Here is a 19228-nt window from a genome sequence, read left to right on the forward strand (position 1 = left end):
TATATATATTATATACGTATAGGGCGAAGGGTTGGCCCGAGTGAGCTCCACCTCCATTTGTGCAGAAGTGACCGGCGTTGAAGAGGGAGAGGGAGTAGGGAGGCGGTGGGGGCTCGGCGGAGTGAGAGAAATGAAAATTAAGGGAAGACAGAGGATTAGTGTGAGTCTGCGCGGCTTCAGGTGTAGACTTCAGCGTACCCGGATTGGCTTTCCCGTTGGGGAGAGGCGGTGCCCCTCTACAGGGAGTGCCGGGTTGTTGTTTTTTTAAGTTTGTTTATTTTTGAGAGAGACCGTGTGAGCGGGGGGCAGGGGCAGAGAGACAGAGACACAGAATTCGAAGCAGGTCCCAGGCTCCGCTCTGTCACCACAGAGCCCCATGCGGTGCTTGAACCCACAGACCGTGAGATCGTGAGATCGTGAGATCGTCGCCTGAGGGGAAGTCAGTCGCTTAACCAAATGAGCCCGCCGTTCTCCCCGCGCCCAGGACTCCGGGTTTTAGGACTGTGTTTCGAGTTGTAGCTCGTGCGCCTGGTGTCAGGCTCGGGATGCAGCAGTGGGCGGGACATAGGAGCAGGCTGTCCTGGGCACTGCAGTAAATGGGGAGTGGCGGTGGGAAGCCTGCTGACTTATTACTGTTTTTATCAACGCTTCTGATAAAACTCAAACGAGCTTAATCAGTCATCCCTGTCTCTCTCCCCCCAGATGTCCTCAATGGAGCTGTGACGTTTTTACCTCTGGAAGAAGATGACACAGGGAGTGTGAAGGTCCAGACGAGCAACGTGTATCAGATCCGGCTCCGTCGGAGCGAAGAAGAGTGGTAAGAACTGAAGACCCGGTGCCTCTTCCTGCGCTTTCTGGCTCCAGCCGAGCGTTCCTGCAGCCGCAGGGTGGGGGCCCTGCAGGGACTGAAGGGGGCTTCGGAGTAGGAACGAGTCCTGTCCGGCTGGTGTTTCATGACCAGGCTGTGCAGGGGTGTGGTCGCCGCCTGGCCTGAGTCTGTTCGTTACGGTCCTGAAGCCTTGATGTATGATCGGTGGCACCTGGTTTTAGCATCCAGTTCAAAGATTCGCAAATCCTTTTGTTACTTTATTTCTTACAAGGTGGAACCGAGGAGAGAGCATCAGCTTGGTTTTCCCCTCGAGGCGCTCACATGGTCTGGATGTGGGGGGTATTCAGTGGTGCTTATCACGAAAGTAGTTCCACGGGGAGGGGCCTGCCCAGCAGGCGTGGAGTTTGGAGTGCTTCTGTTTGGTGACAGAGTCCCAGGAAGGGTGACCTCACTTGTCGCTCTGCTGCCACTGGTTCCCGGAGAGCCACACGGAGAAAGTACAGACACTTCCCAGAACAGACTGGGCCTTGCACACGGCTCTAGGAAGCAGAGGAGTAGAGTGGGCAGACCCTGGTTTTGTCATAAAAGCCTGGGTTTCCCCACTACCAGTGCGACCTTGGGTATGTCGCTTCTGTGGCCCCCAGTTTTCCCATCTGGGAAATGGGTTTAATAATTCTTGAACCTCCGAGGAGGGCCCAGGCTTCCTAGGGACCTGTTGCAGGCAGAGAAGCTTGATGGGAGTACTCAGAGCCGGGGTGAAGGCCCTTAGAGTTGTCTGGAGACTGCCCCAGGGACTTGGCCCCGGGCCCTTTCCTCAGGCAGAGCGGGCGCCTTGGGGGAAGCCTTGTCCCCCGTGGCTGTGGCTCACTGTTAGGTGAGTCCGGAAGGCGTCTCTCCGCCTGTTGTGAGAGCACCAGCCCGGCCCTGGCAGCGCCCAGGGCATTCATGCATCATAGCCACGATCTTTGCTGATGCCCTGAGGACTCAGACTCGGCTGCCTGTCCCTGTCTTTCCAGGTTGGTGTTTCCTGTCCTTGCCCCACTGGGCAGCTGTCCCGTATGTGCCCTCGGGCACTGGGACCAGACACCGAGCACCAGTTAAATGGGGGTTGGCTGGGCTGCCACACGTGCTCCCCCCGGCACCTTTCATCGTGGCGGTGTTGGCTTGTGCCTGGTGCGTGCTCAGTGCTGGGCAGAGCGGGGAGCGGGTCTCATGAGGTGACAGCCCGAGTCCTGCCCAGGCTCTTGCCGGGTGACCTCGAACAGGTGCATCTGTCCGTGGGGACTCAGTTGTGTCCCTCTGATGCACACGGTGGCAAAAAGCCTGCAGGTCCTTGCCCCCACTGGAGTAACTGGCCACTTGCCCCTGCCCCCCATGCACCCACCCCAGCTCTGCCCCTCTCATCCGGCTGCCTGAGCTTCTGCTCGTGCTTAGGGGCCCCAGTGCAGCGCCACCCGCTGTAGCCCGCTGTCTGCCCGGCCAGCTCCATGCTCTCCCCTCGGCTGTGCTGCCGGCATCGCGTCCTCAGGGTGTCGTGAGCTCCGGAGGGAGGGAGGGAGGGCCTGCTGTGCATCCTGTCACCGCACACGGGAGCTGCTGGCTGGCCCGGGGGCCGAGACACGTGGAGAAAGTGAACCTCTGGGCTGTGGGGACTGTCACGTCTTTAGCTTTGTGACTGAGCACTCAGTTTTTAGCTAGTGAGTCTTTATGACCAGTATGCTCGGAATCTATTGCGTATGTGAGCACGAGCAAGATCAGGACGGGAGGAGAGGCCTTGGACGGTGGGAAGCTGGCGAGTCCGTGCGGGAGGCCGTCCATCCTTCCGGTGGCTTCGCGGGGCCGGTGAGTGCGCCTTTAACCATGTTCGCAAGAGAAGAATTCTTTCTGCTTTTAAAAAAAATGCGTTTTTCTCCTTTTGATGAAAGTTCTGCAACTCGTTCCAGTTTTTTGGGTTTCAGGTCAAATTGTTGGTAATTAACGGCTGTGTTAACGTGGACTTTCTTGTTTGGGTAAATGTTTAACTTAAAAATAAGAATTGAAATCAGCTCTGCTTATTCATGTTTCTCTTATTTTTGAAGGTTCATATCTATTTTAATTTTCTGTCCAGAGAGGTGGCACTCGGACGGAAGTGTCTACCCCACGGCCGCCTGGCTGGGGGGCGAGCTGCCGGCTAAGCTGGCCCGCTGGGCCGTCGAGAGCAAGAAGAGCGGGTTTAAGAGCACCCTGTCCCTCGTTTCCATCCTCAAGTACAGCAGGACGTACCGGATGCTCAAGGACAAGTACAAAGACCTGGTCAAGGTAACTGGGGAGAGCACTGGGGCGCCCCTTGTTTCGCTGGGTGACGCGGCGCTGGCAGGTGAAGTCCCCCCTGCACCAGACCTGCCAGTTCACGCTTCCACGAGCGGGCGGCCGCTGCAGGAGCGTGAGGCTGCGTCCCAGACGAGGATTCTGCTTTAGCGCGCTGCTCAGTTTTCTTCAAGCAAATAGAAGAGAATATTTAGCTGAAAACAGTTGAATATTAGTCACTAAGTTGCCACATTTCCTTAGGATACACTTAAGGACGTTTAACGAAAGCGTAAAGTGCGAAAGCACGTATTTTCAGAACAGAGATGACTTTCAGAACACGTCCCTCACTCCGTTTGTGAGATGCACAAAGAAGGTGGCAGCAGACGGCTGTGTCCACACCCAGAGGAGAAAATAGAGCGTCACTAATGGGGCTGAACTTCTTCTGTACCCGGGCCGGGGCTCAGCCCTCGTCCTGGGGGGAGCCACAGTCTGTGATCTCCGTCTGTGGTTTTCGTCAGCCGCCTGTGGTCGTGTGACAGGGCACCCCAGAGGCCACGGGCTGGAGACGGTGGCGCTCTGTTCCTGCTGACGTGTGTGGCCCCGGGCCTGGCCCACCGAGGCTGGGGCCGCCTCTTCCAGGTGCTGGTCTGCGGGCCCTTCACAGCTCGCTCACTGTTCAGTCCCTTCAAGAGGGGACTTGACACGATGACTATTACTATACGATTACTGAAATGGCCCTTGGTGACACAGTCTGAGTGCCTGAGCCGCCGGGACGAGAAACAGAACTCAGAACACGACAGAACGTGTAACCTGGTCGTTGGTCCCCCTCCCCCGTTTCGGTGAGGGGGCGGTCACGCTCGCGCGGCTGGAGCACCTGACGGTTGTCCTGGGTGGCGGCGAGGCTTTCTCCCTGCTTTACAGATAGGGGGACGGGGACAGCTGACAGCCGGCCGCCAGCAGTCCAGAGGGCTGGGGCTCTGGCCTCCTGACCCTTTTGCTCTCCTCGCCCGGCGCCTTGTTCGTTTCCTCATCGACGTGCAGGACGGGACGGGGGAGCCGAGAGCTTCCCCCGCTGCCCCGTCGGCGCGTCCTGCATCGGTCGGCCTTGTTGCGAAGTCCTGCCTCGGGCGGCACGGCCCTTGCTGGGCCCTCTTACACACAACATGGTGAACGTCTGTGTGTCTCAATGTGACTCTCTTACTGCAAGAGAGTGGTCGGAAGTGTCTGCCTTTGGCATGAGCTTATTTTTTAAGTTTTTCTGCCTGGTGAGTTAGCCTCGTGCCTTATGGGGTATGTTAAGGAGAGCGAAACGGCTGGGTGCTGGGGCAGCGACTTACCTATGCTCTTCCCGGTCTCTTAGGTGTGGCCTGAAGTCACTGATCCTGAAAAGTTCGTGTATGAAGATGTGGCTATTGCCACCTACCTGCTGGTAAGGACCGGGGCCGCCATCTGGGCCCCAGCGGGCGGGGGGAGGTTGCTCCTGGCGGAAGCTGTCCAGGTGCACAGCCCGTACCGAGTCCCTAACTTGGCGCCTGTCTACATGTGCCCGCCAGGTTGGTCACACGCTCATGGTTGGACTTTGCGTGAGTGGGGACGAGTCTGGTTGTGAAACTGAGTGCGGGAGCGCCGGCCTGGCGGGTGCTTGACTCACCGTCGCCGTGGACACGGTGGCCCTCGCTGCCGGGGGTGGGGGGCATGTGACAGGTGCTTGCCCTCCGGTCCTGGACCTTCCCGTAGCGAGCTCGCCAGCTCCAGGATTTGGGTGTGCCTGCCCTTCGACGTAACCGTCTTGATTTTAGACTAGATAATTTCCAGTTCCCTTTCCTCTGTGATTCTCATCGCCTGTTTAGAAATAGCATATTTGCTTTGATTATCAGAATAGGTGGTCTTGAAGAGCGTAGAGACGGTGTGAGGACACCAGCAGCAATCTTTAAAGCCCAGAGGCGACCGCTTGAGCATGGACTTTTGATGGGAGACAAAGGCCTCGAACCCCCCACCGCCCCAGCATCAGGCGACGGCAGGGCCGACACCCTTCTGTCCCTCCGTTCACCTGCCCAGCGCCTGCGCAGAAGCCCAGGCCACAGACAAGGCCTCTCTCCACCGCATCTGGAAACGCGATTTGTAATCCCACGTTGGGCTTGTGTCTGAATTGTTCTTGGAGTGAATTCGGCACTGAATTTTTCTTTTTTTTTTTACACTTAGATTCTGTGGGAAGAAGAGCGAGCTGAGCAGGGCTTGACAGCCAAGCAGGCCTTTGTTGACTTAGGATGCGGAAACGGCCTCCTGGTCCACATCCTGAGCTCCGAGGGGGTAAGCACGCTTCCCCGGCCGTTTCTGGCTCCTGTTCTAAGCTGTCTTCTCGTCCAGCACAAGGGTCCCCGGGCTCTGTCTCTGCTGGTACGAGCGGATCCAGAGTCTGCCTGGCCGTCGGACTCGTGACGGGGCACAGCCGGTGGCCGTCACACTGCGTAGAACGGGGCTGGCGGGGCGTGGGCGCCTGCAGGACGTCAGGCGGTGGCTTGGCGGGCTCCGCCGTCAGGCGCCCCTCGGGGAACCCGCGGTGTGAGGCGCTGGGAGGGCGGGCAGGGCAAGGTGGATTCTGCCCTCCAGAAGCGGAAGTCCAGCTCGGAGGACAGCTTCTCCGCTGCGATGTGTGACTGCTGTACTGGGTCCCGCACTGTTGCTGGGTCCGTGAAGTCAAGGCAGGACGTGTAGGACGGCCGCTGTCGCTGGGGGCGGACCCTTGTAAGTGAGCGCTGCGAGCCGCCCTGCTGCTGCCAGCCTCCTGCGCCGTCACGGGGACCCTGGCTGATGCCTTTTTTCTTTTTTTTGTATTTATTTTTGAGAGTGAAAGAGACAGAGAGTGAGTAGGGGAGGGGCAGAGAGAGGGAGACCAAGAATCAGAAGCAGGCTCCAAGCTGTCAGCACAAAACCCAATGCGGGACTTGAACCCACAAACCGTGAGATCATGACCTGAGCTGAAATCGGAGGCTTCACCGCCTAGGCTCCCCTCCAGGAGCCCCGTCAGCTGATTTCTCCTGAAGGTAGCGCCTTGTGCTGTGTCAGAGGTGGTCTGTCCACAGCCGTGGGAATTGGCAGCAGGGCAGTCACAGCACACTTGTAACAGCTTGATAAGAAAATGGGTTGTTGGTTAAGCGTTCAGCTCTTAACTGCAGCTCAGTTCATGATCTTGCAGTTTGTGAGTTCAAGCCCCATGTCGGGCTCTGTGCTGACAGCTTGGAGCCTGCTTGGGATTCTCTCTACCACCCCTTTTCAAAATAAATAAATACATAAAATTAATTTTAAGAAGGTGGGAAACTGAGTTTGTAACTGCAGCAGTCGCACACAAGTTGTCTGTGGGGGTGTCGGCACAGCAGGTGGTGACCCGCAGGCTGTAGGTGAGGAGGACGGGTACCTTGGGCACCTGCGCCCCACCTCCGGCCAGGAAAGAAGTGTGGTTGCCCAGGGGAGCTGGTGGGCACGGGCACAGCGGCTGGGGAAGGCACAGCTGAGGAGGACGGCCCTGTCTGCCGGCAAGCCGAGTCGGGGGCAGCCGTGCTGGGGCCTGTGCTCGGCTCTGGGCCGTGAGGGCTGGCTCCTGGGGCAGCGGCCCTGGCTGCGTTCCCACTCCCTGACTCCATTTTCCTTCATGAAGACACCGGTGACCCTTAGCGTAGCACAGCTTCTTATCCTGTGCTAGGGGCACGAGGGTCTGTTTAAATCGCTGGGGAGGGGCGCCTGGGTGGCTCAGTCGGTTAAGCCTCCGACTTCGGCTCAGGTCAGATCTCACATTCGTGGGTTCGAACCCCGCGTTGGGCTCTGTGCTGACAGCTAGCTCAGAGCCTGGAGCCTGCTTCCAGTTCTGTGTCTCCCTCTCTCTCTGCCCCTCCCCCTCTCATGCTCTGTCTCTCTCTGTATCAAAAATAAATAGAACATTAAAAAAATTTTTTTTTAAATAAAATAAATCGCTGGGGAACCGCTGGGCCGACCGGGAAGGTTAAGCGCGGCGGGCTTCTCACTGGTGGCGGAACCTGCAGAGGTTAACTCGTTCTCGCCACCTCAGAGTTCTGTGCTGGTGCTGACCTTTGACCCTGGAACTGTTTCAGCACCCCGGCAGAGGGATCGATGTCCGAAGACGGAAGATCTGGGACATGTACGGACCGCAGACGTGCTTAGAGGTACTGCTTTGTCTGGCTTGGGGCCCAGCAGGGTTGTCCCCTGACCATACTCGTTTCACCGAGCGTGCCGGGCGCGGGACTTCCCGGGTGCCTCGTGCGTGTTCCGGCCTCACGCAGGCCCAGTGTCGGCCCCCTGCCGTCCCCGCCGCCCCCGGGGCAGCGCACGCGCATCTGCTCGGCTCCTCTCCTGTTCTCGCCTGTGTTCCCAGAGGACTCGTTCCGTGAACCTTTGTGCAGAAGTCTTCGTCCGTAAAGCCTGATCCGCTCAGGTCTGTCGCAGGCTGAGCTTTCAAAAGGTTCTAATGATCTTGTCATAATGGTTTTCAGGAGGGTTTTGTTTCAGTTTAATTTTGGAGGAATTTTGCATGCTGTGAGACACACGTTCAGGAAAACAGGAGAAAACACTAGAGATTTGTGTACGTAACCAAACATTTGAACGCCTTCTGCCTGCCAGGCGTGTCAGGTGCTGATGGTGCAGCCGTGACAAAAGGCAGCTTGCTGCCCCCACGGGAGTTGGGGCGCCCCCAGATACAGTGCGGGGGCGGGGGCGCCGCTGCGGGGCAGGTCCTGTGGTCCGTGTAGCACCCGCGCCATGTGCGCACCTGCATAGTGGCCCCAGGAGGGCCGCCAGCAGGAGGGCCGCTGGTGAGACGTCCAGGGAGGGGGACAGGTAAAATGCAGCCGGGCTGTGGGGCCGCGGAGGGGACAGCACATTTGCTCTGAGCCTGTGACGTGGGGCCGAGGTGGAGCAGGTCACGCCCGCCTTGCTCTGGAGGAGCTCTCTCGCCCTGCCGCCGGTCAGAGAGGCAGGGGTCCCCTCGGCACCCCCACTCAGGTCTGGCGTTCAGTGCGGACGGTGCTGGGGTCTGGTCGAGGCCTCCAGGCCGGCCGGTGGGATGCTCAGCAGCGGGCTCCCCGGTTGCAGTCGGCGCGGGGGTCGGTGTGCGGCTGACGAGCGGGACCGCGGGAGGGACGCGGTTGGTCCCAGGACCCCCTGCGCTCTGTGAAAACGCAGAGTCACTTGTTTCGGGAAATAGTTCAGACAGCAGCGGGACGGGCCATCCGTGTGCAGTCGTGACCCTGGGGCAGAGCTGGCTGGTAGGAGGTGCCCCATGGAGAATGGAGAGAGGTTCTGTTCTTTATTTGAGGTTCCCCAGCACCCCAACTGTTCTGTGGAGGGGACCGCCCTGCCCTAGCCCACCCATTCCAGGCCTGCTAGAAGGTTCTGGGCTCTGATCTCGTGTGGACTTTACTACCCCTGGACCGCCCTTTGTGGGTTGGGCCCTGCCTGTCCTGGCGTGCAGCGCGAGGGAGGGCGCCAACCGTGTCTCTGTCACGCCAGCTGCAGGGGGCACAGCCGGGAATGAGTGTGCGCGGGGTGGCGAGTGCGTGGTGTGTGTGTCCCAGCAGCGACAGCCAGCCGCAAACGGGGGCGTGCGTGAGGCACTGGTCGAAAAAATGTTTTTTATGTTCGTTTATTTTTGAGAGCGAGAAAGAGCGTGGGCAGGGGAGGAGCAGAGAGAAAGGGAGACAGAATCTGAAGCAGCTCCAGGCTCCGAGCTGTCAGCACAGAGCCCAGCACGGGGCTCGAACCCACGAACTGTGAGATCCTGACCTGAACCGAAGTCGGATGCTCAACTGACAGAGTCCCCCAGGCGCCGCCAAAAACCAATTCTAAGTGACGTGCTGCCCGGATCACAGAGCGTGTCCGTCTTGTTGCGACGCCGTGTCGGGGGAGCTGCCGCGCCGCCCCGTGCTCGAGGTGCGGGCGGCCCTCGCTGTCCCGTCTCCTGCCGCTCCAGCGTGTGTTCGTGTAGAGAAGCACGTTCTGTTTTAAGTTGATTTGTTTTGAGAGAGAGAGAGAGAGCGCGCAAATGAGGGGCAGAAGGAGAGAGAGAATCACACACACACACACACACACACACACACACACACCCCACACACACACACACACACACACACACACCCCCACACACACACACACACACACCCACGCCCCCCCACAGGCCCCGAGCCGTCAGCGCAGCCCGACTCCAGGCTCTGTGAGATGGGGACCTGGGCCGAGAGAAGAGTCGGACGCTGAACTGGCCGGGCTGCCCGGGTGCCCTGAGGAAGCCCGTCTTTAAGGGTCCAGAGGAGATGCGTAGCCAGCATTTTTCGTTTTTTTAGTGATGACGCTCCACGTTGCCGAGCCTCATGCCCCCTGGGCAGATGCGGGCCCTGTGCTCTGGGGACGCCCGTGCCCATGAGGCCCCGGGGGCCAGCTCACCCCAGGCACGGGGCCTTCGGCTCAGTAGCCCTGTGCTGCTTCACTAAACACGGGGTTGTATTTTGTGTGTTTCTTTTAGGAAGGCGCAATCACACCCGGTGATAAGACCCTTTTCCCCGACGTTGATTGGGTGATCGGTAACCACTCCGACGAACTGACGCCGTGGATTCCGGTCATCGCCGCCAGGTGCGGGAGGACGGGAGGGACGGCAGGGCCTGACCCTCGCCGGCCGGAGCTGGCCCCTGGGGTTGTCGAGCAGGTTCAAGCTGGGGAAATGATAACGTGCCAGACGTACTGGGCCCAGGGGGGAGCTTCTAACTGCTTTTTTCTAACTGTTTGTTTTTGAGAGAGACAGAGGGACAGAGTGTGAGTGGGGGAGGGGCAGAGAGAGAGGGAGACACGAAATCGGAAGCAGCTCCAGGCTCTGAGCTGTCAGCACAGAGCCCGACGTGGGGCTCGAACCCAGGAACTGGGAGATCGTGACTGAGCCAAAATTGGACACTTAACCGACTGAGCCACCCAGGTGTCCCATCTAACTGCTTGATTTAACTATTTAAATATGGCTAGAAAACATAAAAGCACATCTGAATAGTGCTGGGGAACCTGATCGTTTCTGCAGTGTTTCTGTCCAGTATTGGGAGACGTCATGTTTTGGAAGTTCTTGTCTGATAACAGGAGTGTGTGTCTCCAAAGGTAAAATCTGCCGACACTGAGACGCCTCCCAGGAGTATTGACCTCACGGGGGTGGGGGTGGGGGTGGCTGTGCTCGTGGCCGCGCCTCTCGGCCGGCGGGGACTTGGTGAGCGTGCAGGTCACCGCGGTGCCTGGGTATTTTGCTGCCGCGGCTCCTGATCGGGGTTCTTGTGGCCCGCCCAGCCCTCGAGGAGGAGCGCCGTCCCGAGCAGGTCACGGTCTCTGTGCGGCCCCCCGGAGGTCCCGCTCACGGCAGAGCCCGTGGACAGGAGTGGCTGCGGTGGGCCGTGCTGGTGAAGGTCGTCAGGGTCCCGCCTTCCAGGAAGGACGGGCCGTGCGGCCGGCCCAGAAGTGGGATTCGGGGAGCCGGCGTCGGGGTCTCGTCTGGAACGGGAGGGGCCGGCGTCCTCCTTCCCTGGCGCAGGATAGCCGTGTGGCCCTGCGCTGGCGTCGACTTTGGTTTCTGTGGTTGTTTGAAGGTCCTCCTATGGCTGCCGCTTCTTCGTCCTTCCCTGCTGCTTCTTCGACTTCGCGGGGAAGTACGCCCGGAGGCAGAGCGGGAAGACCCAGTACCGCGAGTACCTGGACTTCGTGGCCGAGGTGGGGCTGGCCTGCGGCTTCTGCGTCGAGGAGGACTGCCTGCGCATCCCCTCCACCAAAAGGGTGCGTCCCGCCACTCGGGCGCCCGCTGTCCTCGGTGGGCGTTGGCCTCCGGCTGGAGGGTCCGGGGCCGAGTCACAGAGCCACAGGGGACCCTGTGATGTTCGAAAGTGGGAGGGTGCCCGGAGTGCCTGTGCTGATTCCAGCACCTCAGTCCCTGGTGGGGTCGGAGGGCTCGCTCTGTCCGGGTGACCCCCCCCCCCTTTGGAGGCCTCTGGCCGTTCTTCTCCGGTCCTGTAGCAGCTTTGTGGGAACCCGCCCTGATCCCATTTCCTTCCCTGAAGCTGTGAGTGGCCCTAGGGGACCTTCCCAGAGCGAGCGGCAGCTGGACTTGAGTGCAGCGTCCTGAGCTGGCTGGCCCGAGGCTGCGCGCTGTACCGCCCGAGTCCTCGGGTCCCCGGCCACGGCCGAACCCGGAGTTTGGTCCCAAGCTCAGCACTTCAGGGACCCGTTCGGTGCCTCAGCAGTCCTGATGTGCCTGTAGCGTGACCCTCGAGGTCTGTGACTATGGCAGGCATGCCTCTTGTGACCTGGTGGTCAGGACGGACTGGGCAGCGTTGCCGCCATCCCCTGAGGAGGGGAGGGCGTGGGAGGTGCCGCGGTGGGTGCACCTGCCCCTCCGATGGCTTCCTACTAGCACGCTCTGGCTCTCGGGCTGCTCCACTTTGGAGCCACAATGTCCTTCTCGCAGACGCCCTCTGCGTTGGCAGGCCGCTAGCTAAGGCTGGGATTGATCCTGGAATTTGGGGCACAAGGGTGGGTCCAGGGGCCCCGCGGCGTGGGTGTCGTGGCTAGCTGCTGGAGACCATGCACCCGCCTGAGCCTCAGCTCCCGTGTGACCTTGTGGTCTGGGGGGCAGACGCGAGGGCAGATGTCCACACAGAGCAGCTCTCCATGCGACCTGGGTCCACCTGGGACCGCGCCGTTAGCAGGTGGCAGAGCTGGAGGGCAGTTGGGGCGGCCCTCGTGTCGTCAGACTCACTTTCTTCCATCGCTTCTGACCACGCCGGCAGGAGGCCCAGGGCCGTGTCGCTCGCCCGGGGCTCCTGTGCGCAGGCAGCCTATGCCACCCGTGTGCACGTGCGAGGAAGCACAGTGCTTGGGAGTGAGCATCCGTGCTGTGCCCAGTGCTGCCCCCCGTCGCCCTGGCAAGGTCGGTAGAGGGGCGTCTCGTGCTGAGAGCCCTGGGTGCCACTGGGGTCTGCGCACGAGGGAGGGGTGCCGAGTGAAGACCCCCCAGGTGACGTGTTCGCAGCAGGCATGGCTCTGAGCTCTGTGTGGCCCCATGATCCGTGTCCCAAAGTCCGAGCCACGAGATTCTTCGTGGACTTTTGCTCTCAGTTTACTTGGCACATTTTAATGGGTGCTGGTGTTTAGAATAAGCGTTTCACGATAAATGTCTAAAACTCGGGTGTAGTTTGCACTGCGGGACGAGAGACCGGAGCGGAGGCGCTGGCGCGCCGCGGGGCCCCGGTAGAGCGCTGCTTTGCCCACGCAGGTGTGTCTCATCGGGAGGCGCAGAACGTACCCGCCGGCGGGGGAGGCCGCCGTGGACGAGCGGAGGACCCGGTACATCAGCAGCAGGCAGCGCTGCCCCGCCCCGCCCGGCCCCCGGGCCACCGCGGCGCGCGAGGATCACCCCGCTGCCCGGGCTGCCGAGGGAGGGGCGGAGGCCCGGGACACCGGACTCTGGCTGTCTGGATTCCACCCTCGAGAGAAGGCCGAGCGCGTGAGGAACTGTGCTGCCCTCCCTCGAGATTTTGTCGACCAAGTGGTTTTGCAAGTGGCCCGTTTGCTGTTGGGCGGAGAGCAGTCGCACGCAGAGAGTCCCCCGAGCGGGAGCCCGAAGGCCTGGAACCAAGGAGGTGAGACCCGGCACCGGCCGCGGCGTCCTGCTGGGTTCAGGCCGCAGCTCGGCCCTCCTGTGGGACCACCGTACAGTTGTGTGGTCATTTTTAATTGTGTGTACACTTTGCAGAGACGTTGATAAACAGGCCACCTACACGCTTGTGTAAGCGTTTTCCGTGCGGTTGCTCTTAGCACCCAGGACGGCTCCCTCAGAGGACGGAGCCGAGGGCACAGTGGCGGTGTTTGTGCCCGCGCCCAACCTCTAGCGGGAGCGTCCAGGGTCCCGGGTGTGGAGCCACTCATTTTCAGTTCGTAGAAATTATCCAGGCCGAAAACGGGTCCGAACACCAGGGGAGCGTGCTGTCCCCCGAAGGTAGGGTAGCATTTTGGAGACGGCGTGGTTTGATGGCGTGGCTCTCTTTGAACCCCCCCAGATGGCAGACGTCAGGCGTGGTAGAGGGAGAGGTGATGCCTGGCTCTCCTTCAGGAGCGCTGGGGCCACAGTGGATTTTGATGGTTTTTGTCACGTTGTGCGGGATGCTGCCGGTCGGCACCAGAGGGCGCTGTGGAGCCGGCTGCGCCGGAGACTGGAGGAGGAGCCTTCCCCCAGCCTGTCCTGGGGCTGCTGCCAGCCCCGCCTCCTGCACCCGTGGGGTCCTGCCTGGGGTCTGCTTCGTCCCCGCCTCCCTGGCCGCTGCGCACTGGCCACGCCACGCGGCAGCGCCCTGGAGCCTCTCCTCCTCTGAGGTCAACCCTCCCTGCTGGCGTCTGATCTGCAGAGCCTCTCTAGGGGTGAGGTGGGCCCGGCTCCCCCCACCAACCCCTGCTGCCGCTGCCAACCAGCCCTGAACTGGGAGCAAGCCCGAGGGGCCGTGGGCCGTTGTGTGGGTTGGCACCTCACTTCCCGGTGCCCTGCTGAGGCGGGGGGCTTTTGGCCGGCCCCAAAGGGCACAGGGCCACCACAGGTGGGCAGGGGCCTCAGACACCCGGGCAGATCTGGAAATGTGGAGTCCGGCCTTCATACTCAGGAGAGCCCTGTCCTCTGCTGGGTCCTTTGGGCTTGGTTGAGCTCTGGAGGGGCTGGCCTTGCTGGGAACGGACCTTTGCCCCCGGCACACACCCTTGCCCTGGGCACACGGGCTCTGTTCCCAGGCTCGCGGGTGAGGGCTGGCGGCTCTGGTCGTGGGGCCTCAGCTCGCGGGCCTGCCCGCCTGTTGGAAGCACCTGCGGGGCTAGGGCTCTCTCCTCCCCACATGGGTCTCCCCACATGGGTCTCCACGGTCTGGCGCTGGCCTGCGGCAGTCCTCTGTCTGCCCCGGCTGCCCTGCGGGAGAAGCACGCTCCGGGGGCGTGGACGTGGCCCTTGGCCTCTCAGCCCACAGGTGGTCTTCCCACGTTTCGGTTGCTGGAATCTAGCTTCCTCTCCAGCCCGCGCCGTGACATACAAGGGGTCAGACCCCCGGGGCCGAGTGGCCTCAGTCTGGGGTCTGCCTTCTGCAGGGCAGCGGAAGGGGCCCTGCCCACACGGTTGGGTCAAGGCTCGCCCCTGGCAGGGAGCAGCGCCCGGGAGCGTGTGCGGGGCCAGAGCCAGGAGGACCAGGGAGGCAGTCCGGGTCGGGTGCCTGCTCCCAGTGGCCTGGAGGCAGCCGAGAGGCCAGCTTGCAGGTCGGCTGGGCTCTGGGGATGGAGTCACAGTGAGAGGGCAGGTCGTGCAGGGTCGTTGGTGGGAGAGGTGCGCCCCGAGGTGCGGGGCCTGCGGTGGGAGGCCCCTGGCGTGCCGGGGCCTGGTGACTCTGCCCCCACGACACTCAAATGCGACCTTCCCGTCCCTCCTGCTGACGTGCTGACAGAAGGCCCAGCAGCGAGCCTGTCACGGTGTCTGACCGCCTTTTCGCTGATGTCAGGAAACCTTCTCAACAGGAAGCCTGTCCCTGGCGGAAGTGGCCGGCGAGCTGGGCCCGGGGACCCTGCAGAGGCTGCGGCGGGAGTGCGGCGGCCTGCAGACGCTGCTCCGGGGCAGCCACCAGGTGTTCGAAGGTAAAGGTGTGGAGCCTGGGTTTTCCGTTCTGACCGTTAGGTTGTGTTTGAGAGGCGGTGCGTACGGACGAGCGAGAGGGGGCGGGGGAGAGAGTCTTAGGCAGGCGCCACACTCAGCGAGGAGAGCCTGACACGGGGCTCGATCTCACGACCTGAGCCAAATCAACAGCCTGACGCTTAACCGACTGAATCACCCAGGTGCCCCTCCCTGTGCGTTTTATCTCAAGTGAAGTTTCTGTTAGGGGCGTTTGAGATTCCTCGGAAAGCGGGAGGAAGAGAAGCGAGTTCCCCTCTGCCCACGCCCCACGCCGGCCTGGCCTCTTCCTCCCAGATGGGACATTAGCCACACCTCCTCTCTGATTCTCTGCGGTCCCGTCAGGCACTGTGCCCCCCAGGCCTGGCCTCACCCCCGCCCAAGTGTGCTCACACCTCACACGGAAGGAAGACCAAGTCTGGAAGCCTGCTGGTTGGGGGGCCGCCGGAGGACTTCTTGGGTGGGGGGTTAATTGCGTTGGCCTGTGGCCTGCAGACTGGAAGCATCCTGAGGTCCCAGCGGGGCCCTGGGCAGTTACAGGGGTCCTGACTCCTGTCCCCGCCTCCTGGCGTCAGCAATCTGACGGGGAAGGGACACGGAACAGGTATTCACATGGCTGCCTAGGGCCAAAAGAAGTTCCCTTAGTTAGAGTTTTATGTTTGTATTTGTTTTTGAGAGAGAGAGAGAGAGAGAGAGAGAGAGAGCGCCATCAAGCACAAGCAGGGGAGGGGCAGAGAGAGAGGGAGACACAGAATCCGAAACAGGCTCTAGGCTCCGAACTGTCCGCACAGAGCCTGATGCCGGGCTCGAGCCCACGAACCATGAGATTGTGACCTGAGCCGAAGCCGAACGCTGAACCGACTGAGCCCCCCCCACGCCCCCCTCCCCCCCGCATCCCTACTTAGAGTCGGCAAGCAGACATCCATCGTCTAGATGGTTGATAATTTGCCATATTTGCTTGAGATCTTTTTCCGCCCTCCACCATGGTGGAAGTGTTTCAGAGCGGGGCCCGGCCTGCCTGCTGTCACTGAGTGCCCCGCCGGTGGCTGTGAAGAAGGTGGCGTCCTGGGCAGGAGTCGGGGAGGCTGAGCTCAGGAAACGTCCCACTGGGACTGGCTCAGGAGGACGAGGAGCAGCCTCTGTGAAGGGACTGAGCTGGGGAGGAGACTGGCTGTGGACGGGGGGGGCAGAGGGGGGGGGGTCTGGGCCACTGGCCGCAGTGGAGCGGGGGCTCCCGCGTGACTGACCTCCCGTCCAGATGCAGCGTCACCGGCTGTGCCTCTTCTGTGCCGTGTCCGGAGCCTCGAGGTCAAGGGCAGGGCCCTCTCACGCCCCCCACGGCACAGCTTGCGGCTCCGCAGGACCTCATATGCGGAGGCCAACCGCATTCTGTTTCCTCCAGGAGGCGGGACACCCAGGGCCAGTGCGGGCGGTGCTGTGACACCTGGCTGGCCCTTCCTTCTGGGGGGGGGGGGGGGGGGGGCGGGGGGGGCGCAGGGGGCTGCGGGTGGTGCCGTGGGAAGATGTGCTGAGGACGTAAGGGCCAGGGAAGAACAGGCTGGGAGGGGGGTGCTGCACACGGTGTCCGTTCCCTGCTGCCTCCTGCCCACCCCGCCCCACCCACTTCTGCCACACTTACCCCCACCCGCTCCCCCTACGGCCCCCCAGGTTGTGTTTCACTGGGATGCTCTTTCCTCCCCCAAGCCCGCCGGCGTGCTCCCGCCCCATGCCGTCGCCCTGGCCTCTCCGGTGGCTTAGCCGTAGTTCCGGACCAGAGGGGCGTCTTTACTAAACGCCTCCCGCCTGCCGCACCCAGTCCCTGCGTGTGTCACACGGCCTCCTGCGTTCGGTCACATCAACTAGGCCGTGAGCTCCCCGCGGCTGGGGCCGGCCTGGCTCTGCAGCCCCAGAGGCTGCCTGGAGCCCGGAGAAGGGGGTGTGGCCCAGTGAGGAGGGCACGCTTACCCCATCCCTTCTCACAGGGGGTGGTGATGGGGGCGGAGACCGTCTGTGCGGTGCCACCGTGAGCAGAGCTCAGCACAGGAGGAAGGGGAGGCCCAAGGGCCTTGTGGAGGGTGGCGGGCAGCTGTCGGAGCCCAGGACCTGGGCCCGGCCCCACGGCCCCACCTGCGTGCTGCTGCCGCCGAGGGTGGCTGGACGGGGACTTGGGGCAGGTGGCCACAGCTGAGGAAGCACTTCTGGCCACTCCCAGCCTAAGGGAGTTGAGTGCAGCCACCTCCTCGTCCCTGCCCACGCGTGTGCAAGTGAGAGCACTGGAGTGCACGGCCCCTGTGTACACTTGAGAGCATGAGTGTGCACGGCCCCTGTGTGCATGTGAGAGCATGAGTGTGCACGGCCCTTGTGTGCACATGAGCATGGTGTGCACAGCCCCTGTGTGCACGTGAGAGCATGAGTGTGCACGGCCCCTGTGTGCACGTGAGCGTGTGGGTGTGCACGGCCCCTGTGTGCACGTGAGCGCGTGGGTGTGCACGGCCCCTGTGTGCACGCGGCAGCTCGGGCGTGCACACCTGCAGTGCCTCTGACAGCCTGATTGTCCTGTGGAGCTGGGCTGGTTTCACTTAGACCTGACGTGTCCGGGGAAGGGCCCACCATGACATCAGGCCTCGGAAGCAGAGCCGAGGCCCCATATTTGGGGTGGGTGCAGGCGGTGGGGGGCAGAGGGGTGGCCTTCTCCAGCCGGCGGGTCCTGCACTGGCTGCCTAGAACCTGGTCTGTTTCACGAGGCTTTTGTCAATTAAAATGCTTCGTGTAACTGGGAAGGGCCGCTCTGTTCTGCCAGCGCCTTGTTTCATTTGACTTTGTGGAACGGTATTTTTTTTTTTTACGTTATAAATACGCGTGTGTCCCGTCGCTCTGTGCGGTTGGCACTGGGGGGCACATTTATTTTGGGAAATACTCTGAGCTGGCGGCTCCGGGCTGAGCTCTGAGCACACAGTCACGCAGAAAACACGCACTGAGGCTGCGCTCATCTCTCAGGGCCTTTTATGTTATGTTTCTGAGGGTGTTTGGAGCCAGCGTGGCTGGTCTCCAGCTGTGTTTGTGGACCGAGGGGGAGGACCGACTGGGGAGGCCCTCGGCTCTGCCCCCGCAGTGCACCCTGGGAGGAAGCCGTGCACCTGGAGGGTGCACGGCTGCTGCGTGCTGGGCTCCGGGGCCAGGGAGGCCCGCCGGGGGCAGCGCGAGGCGGCAGCGGCCGAGCGGGCTGTGCCCGCGGTGCCTTCATCGCTGTGCCGGCCGTGTTGAATGTGTGGCCGCAGCTGGGCTCTGAGGACTTGTCCGGAGTCCTGAATGTTGAGGCTGGGCTGGCAATCCCGGGCACGTCCAGTCAGGGTCCGAGCCCAGGGCACTGCTCGACAGTGACTTTCGGGGACCGATACAACCGGCTCCCCGGGGCACCCTGGTGCAGGCGGCGTCTGCCGTGAGAAGTGGGAGCGGCTGGACCCGTGGTCCTGTGTGCCGTGCTCAGCTGGTCCGAGCACAGAGAGGCGAGCTTGGGTGGAACGGACCTTGTTCCTGTGACCCCAGTGGTGAATTGGGAGCGTGTGTCCTGGGGAGAGCCCCTGGTGGTCGGGCCCGGGAGCTGGAGCGTGCCCGGCGCGGGCCTACCCCGGGGGAGGAGGGTGGATGGCGGCGCAGGTCCCGAACTTCTGCTCTCGGGCCACGGCCTCCTGTCCCACAGGCCCAGCCTGCTGCCGTCCTCGCCACTGGTCCCCGTGGTCACATCCTGGGTCTTGTCACAGAACACCCTCGGCAGCTCTGCGCCTCCTCACCCCTGCCCTGATGGCCCCTGCAGGCCCCCCTGCCCTGTCCCCGCCTGTCCCCTCAGCCCCCTCCTCACCCGCCCTCCCCGGGCCTTGCCTCCAGCCTGCCCTGCAGGCTGCACTGGGGGCGGCCCGGCTGGAGATCCCGCACCTCGGCTCCTCCCTGCTGGGGCGCCACTGCCCCGAGTCTGGCTCCGCAGGTCCCGCCGAGTTGGTGGATTTGGGGGGTGACGCCTGGGCCGTGTCTCTGTCTCTGTCCCGAACCACAGTTCTGAACGGGCGAGTTCGCATTCGCGACTGGAGACAGGAGCAGCAGCGGCCGGAAGCAAAGCGCAGACTGTGCTCGGAGGCTTTCAAAACGCGCGCCTGCTGGTTTTTCAGCCACCACCCCGACGGCTGCGCCCTGCCCGCGGACCGCTGCCCCTTCGCCCACGGCCCGGAGGAGCTGCGGCCGGCCCGGGCCCCCAGGAGGAAGCAGGTGCCGTGACCAGGCCTGGCACGGGGCGCAGGGCAGCAGACCGTGCTGGCCGGGGTGGCGGCCCCGGATTTCCACCGAGTTGGCCTCGTGTGACGCGCACACACGCGCCGCCGTGCCGTCCCAGCGCTGGGTCT

At 62.3% G+C, this 19228-nt stretch overlaps 2 protein-coding genes across 2 annotated transcripts in view; one reads left to right on the forward strand and one right to left on the reverse strand.

Moving 5' to 3' along the window:
- The window catches only part of ACOX3 (acyl-CoA oxidase 3, pristanoyl), a 922607-nt gene that overhangs the window by 31862 nt on the left and 871517 nt on the right, over window positions 1–19228 (reverse strand). The window lies entirely within an intron of this gene.
- On the forward strand, window positions 131–19222 carry TRMT44 (tRNA methyltransferase 44 homolog). The gene is made up of 12 exons (XM_029933149.1): window positions 131–194; window positions 422–439; window positions 703–817; window positions 2908–3127; window positions 4476–4544; window positions 5318–5425; window positions 7222–7293; window positions 9642–9748; window positions 10735–10918; window positions 12414–12780; window positions 14684–14800; window positions 18886–19222. Exons 1-12 carry the CDS (start codon window positions 131–133, stop codon window positions 19101–19103), a joined length of 1659 nt encoding a protein of 552 aa, XP_029789009.1. The 3' UTR covers window positions 19104–19222.

The sequence above is a fragment of the Suricata suricatta genome, chromosome 1, assembly GCF_006229205.1.
Source record: "Suricata suricatta isolate VVHF042 chromosome 1, meerkat_22Aug2017_6uvM2_HiC, whole genome shotgun sequence".
Taxonomy (NCBI): Eukaryota; Metazoa; Chordata; class Mammalia; order Carnivora; family Herpestidae; genus Suricata; species Suricata suricatta.

Coding starts and splice junctions, on each gene's coding strand:
- TRMT44 (XM_029933149.1), top strand. CDS start 131: ATGAAAATTAAGGGAAGACAGAGGATTAGTGTGAGTCTGCGCGGCTTC. Junction 818..2,907: donor CGTCGGAGCGAAGAAGAGTG/GTAAGAACTGAA, acceptor TTATTTTTGAAG/GTTCATATCTATTTTAATTT. Junction 10,919..12,413: donor GCATCCCCTCCACCAAAAGG/GTGCGTCCCGCC, acceptor TTGCCCACGCAG/GTGTGTCTCATCGGGAGGCG.